Source organism: Anguilla anguilla, chromosome 9, assembly GCF_013347855.1.
Source record: "Anguilla anguilla isolate fAngAng1 chromosome 9, fAngAng1.pri, whole genome shotgun sequence".
Taxonomy (NCBI): Eukaryota; Metazoa; Chordata; class Actinopteri; order Anguilliformes; family Anguillidae; genus Anguilla; species Anguilla anguilla.
Window position 1 is genome coordinate 28767453 of NC_049209.1, and position 17718 is coordinate 28785170.

The window sequence follows — 17718 nt, forward strand, 5'->3', positions numbered from 1 at the left end:
TGTTAGACAGTGCTCTCCACCACCATCATTAAAACACCAAATGAGGAAATATCTTTTGGGAAAAAAGGTGCTCCATCTCTCCAGTAGAGTTCTAGAGACTTGTAGAATCTATGCCAAGGCGCATTGATGCTGTTCTGGTGGCTTGCGGTGGCCCAATACCTTACTAAGACTCTTTATGTAGGTTTTTCCTTTAATTTGTCTCCTGTCTATATATACTGGACATTGTATTGGGCACAGGTACTCTGAATTTGTGAAATATATATCTATATGAACTCTGAAGCCTGGTATGACTGGTAAGTCGGGCAATAGCCTCCTAGGCCGTGCTCCAAACTGGTCAAGTCAAAGCAATTCAGTGTTTTTATGCTTTAACGTAGACCAAGATCTTCTACTTTTCCTTCAAGAACTCATCAGTCATATGGACATTCAGTGTTGTCCTTTGCCAGTGCATTGAATTCTGCTCACGAACACTCTCCAATTCACATGACCGCCATCCTGCCTACGTCAGAAACAAGTTGGTGACATGGCATCTCATAACCTCACTCCTAAGTGACGCAGTGACTTTTTTTACACAGACTTCCAAAAAAGGAGAACAGAGAAACTGGACTTTAGTCTTGGTCCATAATGGTGAGAGAGGGAGGGACATTGATTGAACTGTAGTAAAAGATTACTCTTGTCACGTTGCTGTTAGCTTCTGTTTTAGTTTGAGTCACGGGAAGAATAACTTATAATCTTGTGCAAAACCTCCATGAGCACCTCCTTTTTTTGGTATGTTTAACTAAAAAAGACAGCATGTATTATATGCTGGCCTAGAATATATTAATAATGTCATAATTTAATTTATTTTCAGTATCATAATTGCATTTTACCTATCATAATTATCATTTATAGGAAAAGTAACCATGCACACCTGTTCTGTTTTCAAACAGGTTGAATGAGTTGTGTTTGGAATGTTGTGTTTTGGAATGCAGCTATTTTTTGTGACTCTTTATTTTGGGAAAGCAGGATTTGAAAAGCCAAAATATCAGATAGGATCAGTGTGAGGCAGCTTAAGGCCAGTCACGACGGCTAAACGAGCGTGGCAAACACATCAAGGAAGTCACTGAGGTAACAATCCCATTCTTACCATACAGGTCTTACCACAAGAGTGCTTAGTAAGAAAGGTGATCTGTGTAAGCCCACTGCCTTTGCACATTGTTAATAAAAAAGAAAAAACATTTTTTTAGTAAGCCTCCAAACACCTATCAGCTTTATGAGGAATTTCTTATATACAACAACATACATTTATAATACCACCCTAGTCGCAAATTATATCTATACAATTTCTAAAGGATGGAAAAAGTTACAGACTGCCAAATGATGGTACTGACAAAACCGAAAAGAGATCATTTTTCTTTAACTGATCAATGAATAACTCTTGGTGCTGGGAGAACATTGCTATCACAAATTTGTAACTACAGCAAAAACGAACTATGCGGAACTGCCCCTCACAGATACTTTACATATGGACTAATTTTTACGCCAAAATGTTTACTCTCTTTAACAGAGGGTATGCTTAGGCAGCTTGAGCAAACAGCAGCTGTGGGTGTTTCCATTAGTCTGGGCATACAAATCAGGGAATAAGAACATAAGAACACATAATGAAGAGAACAGCCCATTCAGCCCGTTTAGGCTCATCTCTTACCTGCAGCCTCAAGAGTATCAATGACTGCATAAAGGTGAAGACTACATCATGATTGCACTGAATCCTTAGGATGTAATAAAGGCCCTGTTCCATACCGTGCAGAGCAACACCTTGGGCAACATGTGCTTAACTGAAACAAACTTCCATATTATTTAAAAAGGTCTTGCACCTTTGCCACCCAGCAGCAATGTGTGACGCATGCATGCAAAGCAGTTACAAGCTTTACATTCCATATGTGCGTCAGTACCCTGACCCAATAGATGCAAGAAACATTTGTTTGTGGTTAATGGAGATTGAAGAACTGTTTTTCAATTGTATAATGTATAACCCTCTTGCCCTCATTCAAAACTTAACTGTAGATACCAGGTACATGTTGTGCATTATACATTTGAACAAAAGGAAATGCCTAACTGGTATTAGGCATCTCTGACAGACAAGATGCCAGATAAGCAAAGCTGTGTTAGGTTTCATGTATTTTGATAAATATAAATATTGTGTGCGTACATCTATTATTAGTCAGCTGTCTAATTTAAAAAGCTGAATGTGATTTTCACATAATTACACCAGTATAGAATACAAATGTGTTCACACAAATGGCACAAACAGCAGAATTATTATAAGATTGTTGTAATTATTAATAATGTCAGCAAAATGTTTTCAAGCTGTCTGCATCAAAGTGATGGCAGGACATTTCTGGAAAAATGCAGGCAAGTTTTTCTGGAAGCAACTTCAGTGTAAATATGGTGTCATTGTGAACTAAAAAACAAAAATACACGGTGAAGCAATCAGAAAGGTTTGTTTGCCATTTTGTTTCTCTTACAGATATAGTGCATACTCTTTTCTGATTGATGTAAATACTTTCTGAAACCCTCAGGGTGAGCTGTACAAATCCTTGGTTGATTGCTAAAGAGGGTGTGGCTCAGTTGCAGGTTATTCCACTTGAAGCCTTGCTGACACCATGTTATCCTGTTGTGTCAACAAACATTGGGGAGCACTTGGCCCCTATGCAGTCATCTGGCCTAAAGTGAACCTCTGTAAAGCTGACTTTTGGAAGGCCAGGTGCTAGTCTGGGAATGTTTGCATAGTGAAGTCTGTCACTATTACTCATGTAACTCGGTTACATATATGTATGTTCTCTCACATTTACTCTGTTTGCTAAAAGAATGTCATGTCACTTGTATGCTCTTTTCAGGAAAATCCTGTGAGTATCCAGAATAAATATACTTTATTGATCTAAAAAAAAAAAGAAATGCAGAATGGACATGCACAACACTGTCTCTCCTGCTAGTTCTCATTCTTCTGGATCCAGTTGACCTGCTTTCACTAACCCCCAGAATGTGTAGGCCACAGTGTCTCGTTTCAGATGTAACCTGTGTTAATGTACCAGTTTCTTACATAGTATGCACATTCCAGAACCAATTCAGGACTTCCATCATATTTGTCAATAGCTTCCTTTTGGCTTTCACCACTGCCAGTCATACAAGTCTCTTGAATTGACAGGAAGGAAGGCACACATATTTGCAGTTATTTCCTTTGTTCCTGCTTCTGTGACCTAGGGATTTACATGACAGGGTTTTTGTAGACCCTTGTTCAACCCCCAGTCTGGAGGACCAGTGGATCGCACTTAGTCAGGCATCTACCCTTTGACTTGTCTGACCTGGACAAGCTTATCAGGAGCTTATGCTTCCACCAGCATAGCTCTAGGGGTGATTGAAACACATGACCCCTCGAACCACAGAAAGTTTGCATGTACTTTTGTTGAGATTAATATAGACTGAAGTGGGAGCGCAGTTAAGGTACTCACAGGAAATTATTTTGTAGATGAGTCTTCTGTCTAACAGGAAGAAGTCTATGCATGAGTGTAATTGGTGAGCATGGGAAAAGAAGGAAAAGGCCTTGGTTGTAGGAAATTATAGTTCTCCATAGGTCACACCGTTAGATTCCTACCATATGTATCCATAACCTTTGACATATGTTTTTAATGAGAGTCTGTCAGTCACCATCCATTGCAGAGGCATTAAAACTAAGGCTGTTAACCAATCAAATGTTAAAACAAAAAACTTAATCAAGAATAATGAGTAATTTGTGGTAATTTGTGATTTGACAGTTACACCAGAATTACTCTGAATTATTATTTGCTTAATTCATGCTTTTATTACCTCCCGTCCTGACTTCTGTAATTCTCTAATTCTCTCTAATACCTTACTGACTCAACTGTAACACGTCCAAAACTCTGCTACGAGAATGCTAACTTACACTAGAACCTGGCAACACATCACACCCACTCTAAAAAACCTACACTGGCTTCTCATCAAGGCACGTATCAATTACAAAATTCTTTTGCTCACCAACAAAGCTCTCAATGACCTGGCCCCTCCCTAGCTCACTCATCTGCTAACTGTGTACACTCCCCCACGCACCCTCTGTTCCTCTAATTCAGGCACTCTCCTCACCATCCCTAAGACCTATCTACGTACGTTTGGTGACAGGGCTTTCTCTGTGGCTGCTCCCTCTCTGTGGAATGCACATCCAATGAATATCAGGGAAGCAGAGAGTGTTGATATTTTTAAATCCCTACTCAAGACCCACCTCTTCAGCATAATTTACCCCTAGCTTCTCTATTGCCTCGCTTCGTATGTTTGTTGTTTTTAAGTTATCTTGTACTGCCTTCCGTTCTGTATTACTGTTCTATGTATACGTTTCGCCTTCTGTATTTATTGTACTCGCTGTTTTTAACCTTGTACCTTTGTTAAGTGAGCTTGGGCTCTGGAAAGGCGCTATATAAATAAAATCTATTATTATTAGTATTATTACTCAAATGAGAACGATGCCATTTTATTCTGCATGTATCCATATCCACAAATGCTGCTGTAGTTTTTATGTCATCTTGGTGCCCCATACCTCGATGTCTCTAATGCTGATATAACCTGATACTCAGTCATGCCCTGCTGTTCTGCTGGAAAGGGAGGTACAGAGGTGTGGAGCAGTGATCTGCATTGATGAGTCTAGCATTCCTGGACATGCCTACACCTGTACATTTTTTTTTGTTTCATTAACTAGTTCTTCTTACGCAACTATAAAACTATAAAACAAACCTATTAAATGTACATTTTCTGAATCAGAACACATACTGTACACTTTGTGAGAACACAACTTCCATATTCCATAGTGTACCTTATTCCTATTCCATGATACATGTTTCACAAACTGTTGCAAACCAGAAACCTAGCTCTCAAACAAATACATTTTAATATTGTCCAGGAATATCTCCATGCAACAATTGTATAATTTGAAGTAAGATTATGAACAGAAACTTTGTTTACTTATTTCCTAGTGTGGTTCTTGCTTTTGAGAAACACATTAGGACACACCTCTGTTCAGATTTCCTGTTTAGTTCACAGCTGGCAACTGTATAAAAAAACAACAAATACAACCACACTGGTAGGGCAACAAATAATTTTGGACAACCTGATTTTGGACCTAAAATATGCATCATTTTCATTCTGTAGGAACTGGCCATTGATGCTGTTTTCCATATGTAATTAGGCAGGGAGTGTTGGGGGGTGGGTGGAGTGTATCTAAAACCTTGTTTTACAGGTTCTGGGTACACCCGCACGTGTGTGACTTTTCAAGGCTTGTTGTTTGTTCCACCCTGAGACACGAGTCATCGCAGACAATCACAATCTGCTTCACACTTTTGTTTTTTTTTTAAAATATCCAAAGGGGGGCAAATCAGAAATTAACTCAAGTCACCCTTTAAATGAGCTAGGGTTATTGATGAGGTTCTCTGTCACCCTGCTGAGAGGACTTCAAATGCCTTCTCCAACTTCTGAGGATGCTCAACGGCACCATCTTGTGGCAGTGGAGCAGATTACCCGCCTGCATTGGCCTGTTGGCGTTGATCATTTTTAACAGTAGACTGCACCATAGCCAGTCGTGGCCACGCAGTGGAAACAAGGGGTGCTTTCCAGCAGCTTATTTATTTTTTCACTTCCTTGCTTCCTTTCCTTGCCTCATTTTCTCATATGGAAGGCCAAACAGGGTAAAAAATATGTGGCATTGACATCTGAAATCATGTATTGTCAACGTGGGTTCATTCCAGTCGCTTATTTAATCTTCTTGCTTCCTTTCCTTGCTTGTTCTTAAAGATGGCGTACCTCGATTGATTTCCGGATCAATCAAGGACCTCGGAGACAAAGAACAAATAAAATAAGGCCCCTGGGGACCCCCTACATTTTGTGGCAAGTGTCACAGGATCTTCAATGAACAAAGTGGGTCAGGGCGTCGCCGTAACGTCTCATCTCAAAGACACTGTCTCCTACCGTACAATGTGCCCATCACTGCTCTGGAAAATTGGGGTGTATTTAACCAGAGGAAAGATTGCCCCCTGCTGGCCCACAAACACCACTTCCAGCAGCAATTTCCCACATGGTCTCCCAGCTAATACTAACCAATCCCAATTAGGATTGTAACATTATTCAATTCAATTTACACCCCTCAATTCCAATATCCACCAAGGGCGTATATTATCAGTGTTTTTTGTAGAACAGGAAGATACTGTATGTTCAGACTAGAGCCCGAACGATATATCGGCCAGGCCGATCGGGATCGGCAGTTATGCCGCCGATGTGTCCCGATATTTTAGTAAGTATAATAAACAAAAAAACAATGATTATTTATCTGTACTTGTCTGTTCGAACGTTGTGGTTGCTATTTACTAGAATTATCCAGTAGAGGGAGCTCTAATACAAGTGTGAACTGCAGCAGCTGACGCGCTACTTCTCTAATAAGACGTTCGTCACTCGTGCCTCATCCAATATTCTCCACTGCAAGACTTGTCTGCACAGATTCGATTGCCGCAATAAAGGAATGTATATTTAGTGAAAGTTTTTTTATTAAATGCGTTTATACGACCACTATGTTTATCAATCCTCATTATCAAGCGAGCGAGCAAGCTAACATATTTGGTTCACTTTAGCAAGCTAGCTGGCTAGCAAGCCTTTATGAAGTGGCAGTGAGCACATAAGCAGCATAGGATCTACATTTCCAGAGGACATCGCTGTATTCTCAAAGAAATAACCAGCCAAAATAAAATGGTGATTGAATGCATCACACATTTGTTTTTTTTATCTGAGATAATGATATTAGCTACTATATGATGCTGTGTTAATAGCCAACGCGTTATTGAAAGCGAGTGTGTCATCTATCACGCGTCATCGTAGCAAGCTAACCAGACAGTAAAAACGCCGATAAAACACTTTTAACGTGGATCATTTTAAGCCATGTTATCTAGCTTTGTCGTGATAACATGAGAGAAGGATTGCTGTTGGAGAAGTGAATCAACCAACAGTTAGCGCGGGTGACCTGCACGAAAGCGCATTGTAGTTTTTTTCACGTATTTCATCCAGTCAATTTAATTTCATCTAACGTTACACTTGATTCACTCTTTGGCTCCGCTAGATAATGTCTTACTCTTTGAGATCATGTAGTAGAAATAAAATAAGAAAATATAATTCATTTAACTTACTGAGAATATATAATACGAAATAATGAGGCTGTGTCAATAGCTAATGCGTTATTGCGAGCGAGTGTGTCATCTAGTCACGCGTCAGAGCGCATTGTAGTTATTTTCACCACCGAATTCTTACGGACAGGGAAGCTCGCTAGATAGTCTTACTCTTTGAGATCACGTAGTAGGAATAAAATAAGAAAATATAATTAATGTACTGAGAATAGATACTAAGAAATAATAACAAATTAATAACAAAAACAACAATAATAATAACATTCATAAAAATATGTTTGAATGTTTGAAACTGGAAAACTGACTTTTTAAAATTAATTTTTTATAGATGGCTGGAAAAGAAAGGAGTAAAAGCAAGGTGTGGAGTTATTTTGATTTCACACACTTAAAGATGGTGTTAATATATATTTAATTTAATATCATTTTTTACTTTTTTTTAATCTAAAAAGTTCTTTGTGTGTTTATTTCTATTTTTATTTGTTTGCTTATAAGTTAAATGTTCTTAAATATAGAAACTTTAATAAAATATAAGTTTTTCAAATTGATTTGAAAATGTTGCACTTTTTGACAAAAATCGGTCAAAACATCGGTAATCGGTGGGCTAGGACTCTCCAAAATTGGGATCGGCATCGGACCCAAAAATCTGGCATCGGTCGGGCTGTACTTCAGACCCCCAGGGGGACATTGCTCAGAAATAAGCTCACTCTTCTGCATTCCAACATAATGCGCCTCAACGAAATGTGCACGATCACATTTGATCGTAAACTGTGTGTAAGAACATTTCCACATTCATCATTTGTTTCTTATCTGCACTTGTTCATGGCTGTTCCCTTATGCAAATCACATGAACAGGATTGCGCCTAAAATTCACAAACAGCCAGCATTGATATTATTGAATTTCTTTATTCCTAAAATATTGCATAAATAAAAAATAATGATATTCCTCAATTCACTCAATTATTTTAAAACATTTTATTGATAATGTTACATTTATGTGACATATGTGACTTGGCAAGCTGTGTTAACACAAACCTGAATGCCACAGACCACACTGTCAAAGATTCTGCTTTTGTATACAGGTGGCAGCACTTCCTGATGGTCAACAATCGTGCACATTTTATTTACAGCACCTGGTTCTAACTGCCTTCTTCATGGATATGGAAATGGTAAGGGGGCACATATGGTTTCTGCATGTTGGCTTATTTTTGGTTGAATAACTAACAACAAATTAAAATCTGCATGTTATGGGTCACATGAGGTCAGATTTATCTACTGTTAGGACTTGGTGAGGACTAGATTAGGTTCAGTCATGTCCTAATATGGAAAACCATAGAATTAAAAGGGAGTGTTTTTCACATCATTGTAGATCTGGGATGCACAAGGGCTAATCTGTTTCACGATTGTGTGCCAACTTCTGCTCTTAATTATTTCATTAGCTCGATCATATCTTGATCTGACATTAATAAAAGCACCTGCTACCACTGCAGACTGCAAGTGTCTATTAAGGATTTTACTGTGCTTAAGTACAGTAGCGAAACGGCATGTTTACAGAAAACTAATAACCAGGACACCCTGCTGAAGATCATATGAACACTAAACATTAAAAAGTAGAAAGAGGGGAAAGCAGAACATAAATCACTGATCACTGAGCCATTTGGGATGAAATGGAATGGACACGGGGACTTGAAGGTTAATTTTTGGGGTCTTTTTTTGCTAGTTTGTCAAGTGCGTCACCATTAAATCGGAGCACGCGCCAGCCCACAATGGTAGTCAGGTCCTGGGCCCCGTTGCTGAAGTAGAATCCCTGGGATGGAGTGTTCCAGTCCAGCACTGTCAGCTGCAAGTGCACACACTGGTTTTCCCTTGCCACCTGAACAAAGAGACACGAGCCCTTTTATACAACACGCACAGCCTTTGCACACCATCTACAACTCTGATCAACTGTTAAGGAACTGTGCTTGTAATGCAGCGGTTGCAGGTCATATTCCTTGGTGGGGCATTGCTGTTAGACTCTTAGGCAAGGTACTTATGAACCAGAATTGCTTCAATTCAAATATCCAACTACAATATATGGACTACATGTAAAAATTAAGCTTTGCGGAGTGCTCTGGAAAAGAGCATCTGCTAAATGTAAATGAGCCATTTAAAAAGGTGAAGCCTTACCAGGTGAAACGCAATTTCGTTCCACTGTAAACTGCATGGTATATGGCTGGAATGACAATAAAGCTGATTTGACTTGAATGAGTACGCTCAGCAATTCCCCAGATGTGCTCTCATTCAGGACAGAAATAATGGGATACACTGGTGCCTAATTTATCCATACTTCTCATTCTGTAAAATCTAGTGCTATATAACATGTAAAAATATCTACAAAGCGATCAAGTGAAATAACAACCAAGGAACTTTGGTGCACATCATATTAGTCAAGTTAGAAAATGTTGATTTCTTAATTAACACAAAAATAAATATTACTGGAGACAGTGTCAGTTTCTTTTGCAATACGAGTATTTCAGAAAGTTTTATAAATGTAGACAGTATTTCCAGAATGTTTCCAAGCACCTCATTGTCACACTTTAGGAATTTAGTCAACACTCTTATCCAGAGTGACTTACACAATGTACATTCTTTACATACAATCCACTTATACAGCTGCAAATTTACTGAAGAAATTCAGGTCATTGCTCACAAGTAAAATGGCAGTGCCCCACCTACGAATAAAACCTACGACCTCTGAATTGCAAGTGCTGGTCCCTAACCTGTATACTACATTGTCATCCCACATATCATTCTGATTCTACACAGGCCATGCAGTAAACCAAGTGTCAGACAGGTTCTGAAGATTCACAGCGACTGCAGGCCATTCAGGTTTTGGACGGATTGGCAGATTGGCCTTGGAAGGCTTTGGAAACAAGGTGTGTGGACCCTTTAGCCCATCAGCAATTTAAATGAACCACTTACATGCTGAAAGGAAAAAAAAAACCCCTAGGAGAATTTGAAGACATGCGGGGATCTTTAGCTTGAAATTCTAACAACACACCAATCAGGCTAGTTGAATGTGCAGGATCACTGCATATTGTACTGAGCTTGACAAAGATAGTTGATGGGTTCCTCATTAAAGATTAAAAATTGGCTCCAATTATGGAGTGTACAAATGACATAAACCACCCTGTACTCACAAAAACCTGTGAAATTTAGGCATTTATGCAACCATGATATATTGTGTGTGCTACATACGCACTCTAATTACCAGCAGTGAATGTGGGTCTATGTAGATATATGAAAATTACTGTACCATGCTACGCCCCCCCCCCCGCCCCGCAGTAAATAGTAAAGCAGTGTAGAAGAGATACAAACCGCAGCCACTTTGCTTAGGAGTGCTTTTCCAATACCCTTCCCTGCAGATGCAGAACAGAGATAAATGTGAACGTCCAATCGTTTTAACCTTCCGAAATTATCTGTGGATTTATGGTGCACCTTTATGACTTCATAAGTAATCTGAGCAGTGAACACATGCATAGACACAATTACTCATTCATCACCACACACTGATTGTACATACACATATACTGTATGCACTCGTGTGTATGCATGACAACACACGTGTGCGCACACACACTTACCTCTGAATTCTGGCATTACATAAATGTCCTCCAAATACATTGATCGTCCTTTCCACGTGCTGAAGGTGTAAAAGTATACGATATATCCCACTGTTGTATGTCCTGAACAAAAGCAAATAGACTCACTATGTCAGTTCATATTCCTCACAAACCCATAATAGAGGGTGTGAAAACACAGGCTGGCATCAACATTAAGACCATAAAAGTAATACACTCTATTGTTTTGAAGTCTGTTATTTCCTTGAATTTTGGTAAAATGGTAAAAATACTTTGATTCTCAAGGAAGAGTCAAATCATCTATTTCGCCCACATGCTTTACCCATTGGCTTTTAAATAATTTTCAAAAGTATTGGCCTGCCAGATGATTAAATACAAATAGTGAAGCTCTTAATGTTCATTTTATAGGAACCTGCTGTTGGTTATTGTTTATATCGAGCCTTTAAATATTAATACTGCATTTAATCACTTTATCTCGCTATTTAGATGCGTTGGGACTGTCTATGAAGGACTTTGCACATACTGTGAAAACCACTGTTTTTTAAAAATACATTTATTATTAAATAATTTCCTTGTTAAAATATACATTGAAATCTTTTTAACCTTCTTTGCTCTTGTGTTCCCCAGGGACCTCTGCAACAAGGCACTGAAACGCGGGGTTTGCAGAAAACCCATATTTTTCCAGATCTGAAATGGTCAACAAAGAAATGGAATCATTAGAAGGTTCCGTTCCTTCTTACACTACACTACACTCACCCCAAGCCAAATTAGCCACTGGGTTTCAGATCAGTCATTCACATGAGCATGTTTCTACACTGCACCCCTGCGGCCCAATTGTTTTGCCCCTTCAGAGTATTTCATATGATTTATACTGTACCTTCATGTGAAGTCTGAACATGGTCTGGCATTTTATCATATGCGGCCAACTCCTGTGAAGACAAATAATGCAAGTTCAGAAATATTTAAAATGAATCTGAAGCATAGCTTGGGCCAATATTTTCTCTCCCCTAATTTTCTCACTTTGTACTGCCAGCTAGAGGTCGCTATGGCCTCTCTGTCAAGCCCCTTCTCCAACAATTATCCCATTTGCATCATCTCAATCATCTACTTTGATAAAATAATTGACACCAATTAAGCACAGATGATGATTGACAGTGGTGTTTAAAAGCAGTACACGTTAAATTCAGTTTGATTAATAAATTAGGGCTGGGCGATATACCGCAATGATTATTATCGAATGCAATAACAGGCTTCGCCACAATATGGTGTAATACCATTCTGTTTAATTATAGCTGATGCTACCATGAAACCACGCTTCAGAGGCCACATGAATTGGTTCAGGAGAAAAAAACTTAACGACTGCTATACGAGACAGTCAATCATATACAAACTTCCATTTGATCATGTTATGTCTTAAGGTTACCTAACAGATAACAGTGGTGACGTATTTTTTCCAGAAGCACTTCACGCGGCCTCTGAAGTAGGCTAAGGTTGTTTACTGCCACGTTAGGTACAATTAGAGAGAAACAGACGAAAAGAAAGGCAATACACCATGTGGTGGTGACGGTCGTCATTGCATTCGATAAATCTCGTCGCGATATATTGCTCAGCTCAGTTACTACCATGGGCATTCAACGGTATTTTTAAATGTTTTGGCATACACAGGATCATATGTTTTGATAGAAGCAGTGGGCAATGTCCACATTAAAAATGAGAACAGTTATAAAGCGTTTGATTTGCACAAAAAAGTTTAGTGGTGTTTTTTCTCTCGCTTGTGCTATAGCCTACGTTTGCTCTTAAACTGCAGTACGATAAAGATAATTTTTGTCTTTACAGTTCTGTGTGGCTCGCTCACCTTAATCATTCTATGCACATCTTTGCAATCTTCTGGCTTGGCAGCACGAACTGTGAAGTCCATTTTCAAGATCAAGTTTATTACAGACCACAAGACCGAGGTAGTACTTTTTCGATTAAACAGAAGTTTGCCTGTTTGCAAATAAGGCATATGTACATATCTGGACTCGGACAGGTTGGAGAATAACGCCCTCAAATTTAACAAACTCACCGAAGAAAGTGGGAGGGGCCACTGCAGTGAAAAGAGCTTGTAGCCCATTGAACTCAATGTAGAAAACCAAGCTGATTTGGCAACCAAAGAAAATATCGTCTTTTTTTCTACCAAGAATGTCATTATGTGTAGCAGTTTTATTTATTTATTTGTTGGTCCAGAGGTTTTGGGAAAATATGTTAAATTGAAAGTGTGCAAAAGGCTCAGAGTATGGACAGTGAAGACCGAACCTGTTGCTAGGCAACGCCCTTTTGTTTACAGCTGGCGCTTGCCGCGGTTAAATTTTGTGCAAAGTTAATCAGTTTAACGGTCATTTTCTAGCGAGTTAAGTTTCCTTTGTGTGCGTCAATAAACGGCAGTAAGTACATCTTTCTCTATCGTCAAGGATATTTAGTTTAGATTATTAGTTAATCCATTGTCTGATAGTAATTTGTATAGCAGAATGTTTAAGTTTTAGTAGCAGTATTCCTTAATATTTACCACATATTGGCGATTTATGCTAGGTACATTAGAGTGTCATTCCTCGCGACAGTGCATCTACATATGGTAGAATATTCCGTTGTATTTAGTAGGCTACGTGATTAGCACCGTTTATTTCCTTTTAATGTACAGCTGATGATGGGTATAGAACTGAAGTAGGCTAACTGTATTTCTTTTCCTTATTTAGAACCACACATACACACATGCACACCCACCTGGTTTAAACCTAAGAGGAGAACAGAGATTGCCTGTGCCTGTGTATTTGCATTCCATTTATAATAAACCCCCAAAAGAATTTCCTGCCTCCGTGTCCTGACCAGACACCCCATATTGTTGACAAACTCCTAACCACCAAGAGCTTCCTTACAATTTATGGTCCTTCGAGCCGGATAGAGTCACCAATATGGCAGCCAGTAGTGAGGGAACCAGTCTCCCTGCTTCACCATCTATGCGTCCTGTGCGCGCAGTTCAGCGACCAAGATATTTGGAAGATTATTTAGGGCAGTATACAGACCAACGGAATGTAGAGCAGATACACAGGCACGAAGAGGAGGGAGAACAGCCTAGTCCTGCTAGGAGCACATCCTCCATGCCACCGGCGTGGAGTGCGCATGAAGCCATCGTGCAGCAAGCTATGGAGACAGCGCGGCAACAGAGTGAGACGGCTAAGAGGCAGACAAAGCTTTTGGAGTTTGTCCTGCAGCGCCATTCCCCTCGATCCTCAGCTCAGTCATCAAGGAGGTCATCACGGCATCAGACACCAGCTCGCCCACATCACCCAGAAAGAGTAGGTGAGCAGCATCCCCCTGCCAGTGCCCCTCACCATTCCCGAGCTGACGATCAATCAAGCGTAGCTGCAGAACTGGCTCATCAGCTAGAAGATTTAACTATCCACCACCAACAGTGGCCATTGCCTCCACCTCTCAGCCGAGACATTCAACCCCCTCAACACGTGCTTGATTCACGCCATAGCCTTCAGGCTATCAAGCAAGAGAACAAACATGACCCAGCTTCCCATCCTCAGACACAGTATCTGCCTCCACCCAGGCATCCGCCCGCGCATCATCTTGAGCATCAGTCAGCACATCAACCTCCTTATGTGCCCTACCCCTCCTACCCAGGGAACCCGGTCATGCCAACACCTTATCCCCCCATGATGTACGTGCAAGCAGCCCCCAATATAGAAGGCCCCACGTTTCCAGACTTCACGAAAGAAGATAGAGCCCAGTATGTGGAGCTTCGCCTTTCCCTCAGCACCCTCCTGCACCCCACGCAATCTGAGCATTACAAGTATGCCATCCTGCTGAAGCATGTGAAAGTACCTCAAGCCCATCGCCTTGTGCTAGCTCATGCAGAGTCTAGTACGCCCTACTCTGAAGCTCTGAAGGCACTAGATGAGCGTTACGGACGCCCATATCAGTTCGCATTGAAGGAGATAGAGGACATGGAACGCTTACCCCCCATCCGAGACGATAGGGCTTTTGACGAGTTCGCCACCAGAGTGCAGTCACTAGTCGGGATGCTGAAGTCGCTTAAAGGAGAAGGTCGTGAGGAACTCCACTGCGGCTCAAACGTGAAGCGCCTCCTCAGTAGACTCCCCAAGCACCAGCAAGAGAGGTTCCGTCGACAACAGTACAGGAAGGATCCTGATCAGTTGAAGCTGTCACTCATTGACTTCTCGGATTGGCTGAAAGCTGAAGTCAGATGCCTGGACATTGAACCCTCCCTTCAAGCCCACAGCGAGAAGGACAAGAAAGACTCCAAGTACAAGTCCAAGGTGAAGGTCACTACGGTAATGCATGGGACAGACAGCTCCAAAAATCCACAGTCAGATGTAACCTCCAAAGCAGCTCCTCCCATCCAGACCCGAGGTAAGGCTAAGATATACTGTCCTTACTGCAACTCTGAACACTATCTCAGCCAATGCGAGAGCTTCGCTAAGCTAACCAAAGGGGAGATGGTGGACTGGATCAAAACCAAGAGAAGGTGCTGGAGATGCGGTCGTTCTCACCTAGCCTCCGTCTGTGACCTGAAGAAGCCGTGTCGACTTTGTAAGTCTAAACACCTCTCCATTCTGCACGAGGTCAACCAGAGAAGTGAGAACGAGCCCACCAACACAGCGGCCATCACATCGACAGCAGAGACTCACTACCTAGATCAGCCAAATGGATATAGCCGAGTGCTGCTGAAGATTGTCAGAGTCAACCTGTACTACCAGGACAGAGTGTTCAACACATATGCAGTGCTTGACGATGGTTCGGAGAGAACTATCCTGCTCTCATCTGCAGCACGCCGCCTGGGAATACGGGGTCAAGCAGAAGATCTGACTCTTCGTACCATCCGCCAGGATATCAAGACATTGCCAGGCTCACGTGTCTCCTTCGCCATCGCGTCTGTAACACAGCCCAGAAAGAGGTTCCGCATCCAAGGTGCTTTCACAGGTGACCACCTAGGCCTGTCTCAGTACACCTACCCGGTTTCCCAGCTCCAGAAGAAGTATCGTCACCTGACAGGCTTGCCGATTCCACCCATTGATGGAGCTCAGCCAACCCTCCTGATCGGATCTGATCAAGCCAGTCTAATCGTTCCGATTGAGCCAGTGCACCTGGGCCCCCCTGGTGGCCCTGCAGCAGTCAAGACTAATCTCGGTTGGACACTCCAGGGTCCAGCTAAGTACCTTCAGCAACAGCTTCCGCCCGCACAGTGCTTGTTCACGGCAATTTCCTCTCCTTCTGCTGAGCTGTTTCGTCAAGTTGAACGACTGTGGCAGTTGGACACGCTGCCTTTCAAGAGTGAGAGGTTAGTGACTAGATCCAGACAGGACAAATACGCAGTGGACCTGTTAGAGGCCGAGACCACCCGTGTAGAGGTCGACGGAGTGCATCGTTATGCTACTCCCCTCCTGCGAGTCCAAACCATGCCTAAGCTGCAAGTTCCAAAGGAAGTTGTGATGAAAAACCTGCGGAACACAGAGAAGAGGTTAGCTCAAGACTCACAGCGTGCATCTACTTACCAGGAGGAGATCAAGAAACTAGAGGTCGCTGGGTATGCCACGAAGATTGACAACCATGAAGCTGACACATCCGAAGAATCGTGGTTCCTGCCACACCACATAGTCAGACATAATGGCAAAGACCGGATTGTGTTCAACTGCAGCTTCCAGATAGGCGGACAGAGTCTAAACAACTACCTACTCCCTGGCCCGACCTTAGGACCCTCACTCCTTGGAGTCCTCCTACGCTTCAGGGAACATCGAGTCGCGATGAGTGGAGACATCAAAGGGATGTTTCATCAGGTTCGCCTGTTGGACAAAGACAAGCCCTTGCTGAGGTTCCTTTGGAGGGACCTGAAGACCGACAAGCCACCCTCAGTATACCAGTGGGAAGTCCTGCCATTCGGAACTACGTGCAGCCCTTGTTGTGCGATCTTTGCTCTCCAGAAACACGTCACCGAGTCCAGCCAACCAGGAGAAGATGTACGTCACAGTGTGGAACAGTGCTTTTACGTCGATAACTGTCTGCAGAGTCTACCTACTGAAGACGAAGCAAGGAGCCTTGTGACAAAGCTGAGAGCCCTCCTAATCAGTGGTGGCTTTGAGATCCGCCAGTGGGCCAGTAACCAGCCAGAAGTGATCCGCCACTTGCCCAAGGAGGCCAAGTCTGACAGCAGCGAAAGGTTAGTTTCCCAGACCCATGGGGAAGCTCAAGAGATGACGCTAGGTCTCAGTTGGCACCCCCAGGAGGACACACTCCACTACAGGCACCGCCCAGTTGCTCCAAGCCAGACGACAATGCGAAATATCTACAAGATATTAGCAAGCCAGTATGACCCCCTAGGTTATATTCTGCCCTTCACCACAAGAGCCAAAGTTCTGGTCCAGAGACTGTGGGCCAATGACCGCGACTGGGACGACCCGCACTTACCCCCTGATCTCCTGCAAGCCTGGAACACATGGGAAGAAGAGCTCCCTCAGCTCCTATCAGTCAGCCTCTCCCGGAGCTACTTCCCATCTGGCATTGATATAAGTGTCATCACCCTCGAGCTTCACGTATTTTGTGATGCATCAGAGTCCGCCTACGGGTCAGTCGCATACCTACGTGGTGAAGATCCTCAAGGCAATGTCCATGTGGCCTTTGTGCTAGCTCGCTCGCGAGTGGCACCAAAGAAACAGCAGTCGATGCCCCGTTTGGAACTTTGTGCTGCCCTGACTGGAGCTCAGCTCGCCCAGGTGATCCAGAGAGAGCTCACCCTTCAGTTAAGAGAGACGGTGCTGTGGTCTGACTCCACCACTGTGCTAACCTGGATACAGTCTGAGTCCTGCAGATATAAGGTGTTTGTGGGGACCCGTGTA

General features: G+C 42.1%; 1 protein-coding gene and 1 long non-coding RNA gene across 3 annotated transcripts; one reads left to right on the plus strand and one right to left on the minus strand.

The window, feature by feature from the left end:
• Positions 1-8158: 8158 nt before the first annotated feature.
• LOC118234916 (diamine acetyltransferase 2-like) lies at positions 8159-12902 on the minus strand. 2 transcript variants are annotated; one of them, XM_035431780.1, is made up of 6 exons: positions 12678-12900; positions 11700-11751; positions 11426-11509; positions 10826-10927; positions 10560-10600; positions 8159-9075 (listed from the first exon to the last, which is right to left on the minus strand). In XM_035431780.1, the coding sequence occupies exons 1-6, from the start codon at positions 12825-12827 to the stop codon at positions 8896-8898; spliced, it is 609 nt and encodes a 202-aa protein (XP_035287671.1). In that variant the 5' UTR covers positions 12828-12900; the 3' UTR covers positions 8159-8895. The 2 variants fall into 2 exon arrangements, with proteins under 2 accessions (XP_035287671.1, XP_035287673.1); XM_035431782.1 differs by lacking the exon at positions 10560-10600 and having other exon boundaries at positions 12678-12902.
• Positions 12903-13150: 248 nt separating this feature from the next.
• Positions 13151-13662, plus strand: LOC118234917. Its single transcript, XR_004766759.1, has 2 exons — positions 13151-13245; positions 13555-13662. It is a non-coding gene; the product is annotated as an uncharacterized LOC118234917 (long non-coding RNA).
• The last annotated feature ends 4056 nt before the right edge of the window (positions 13663-17718 follow it).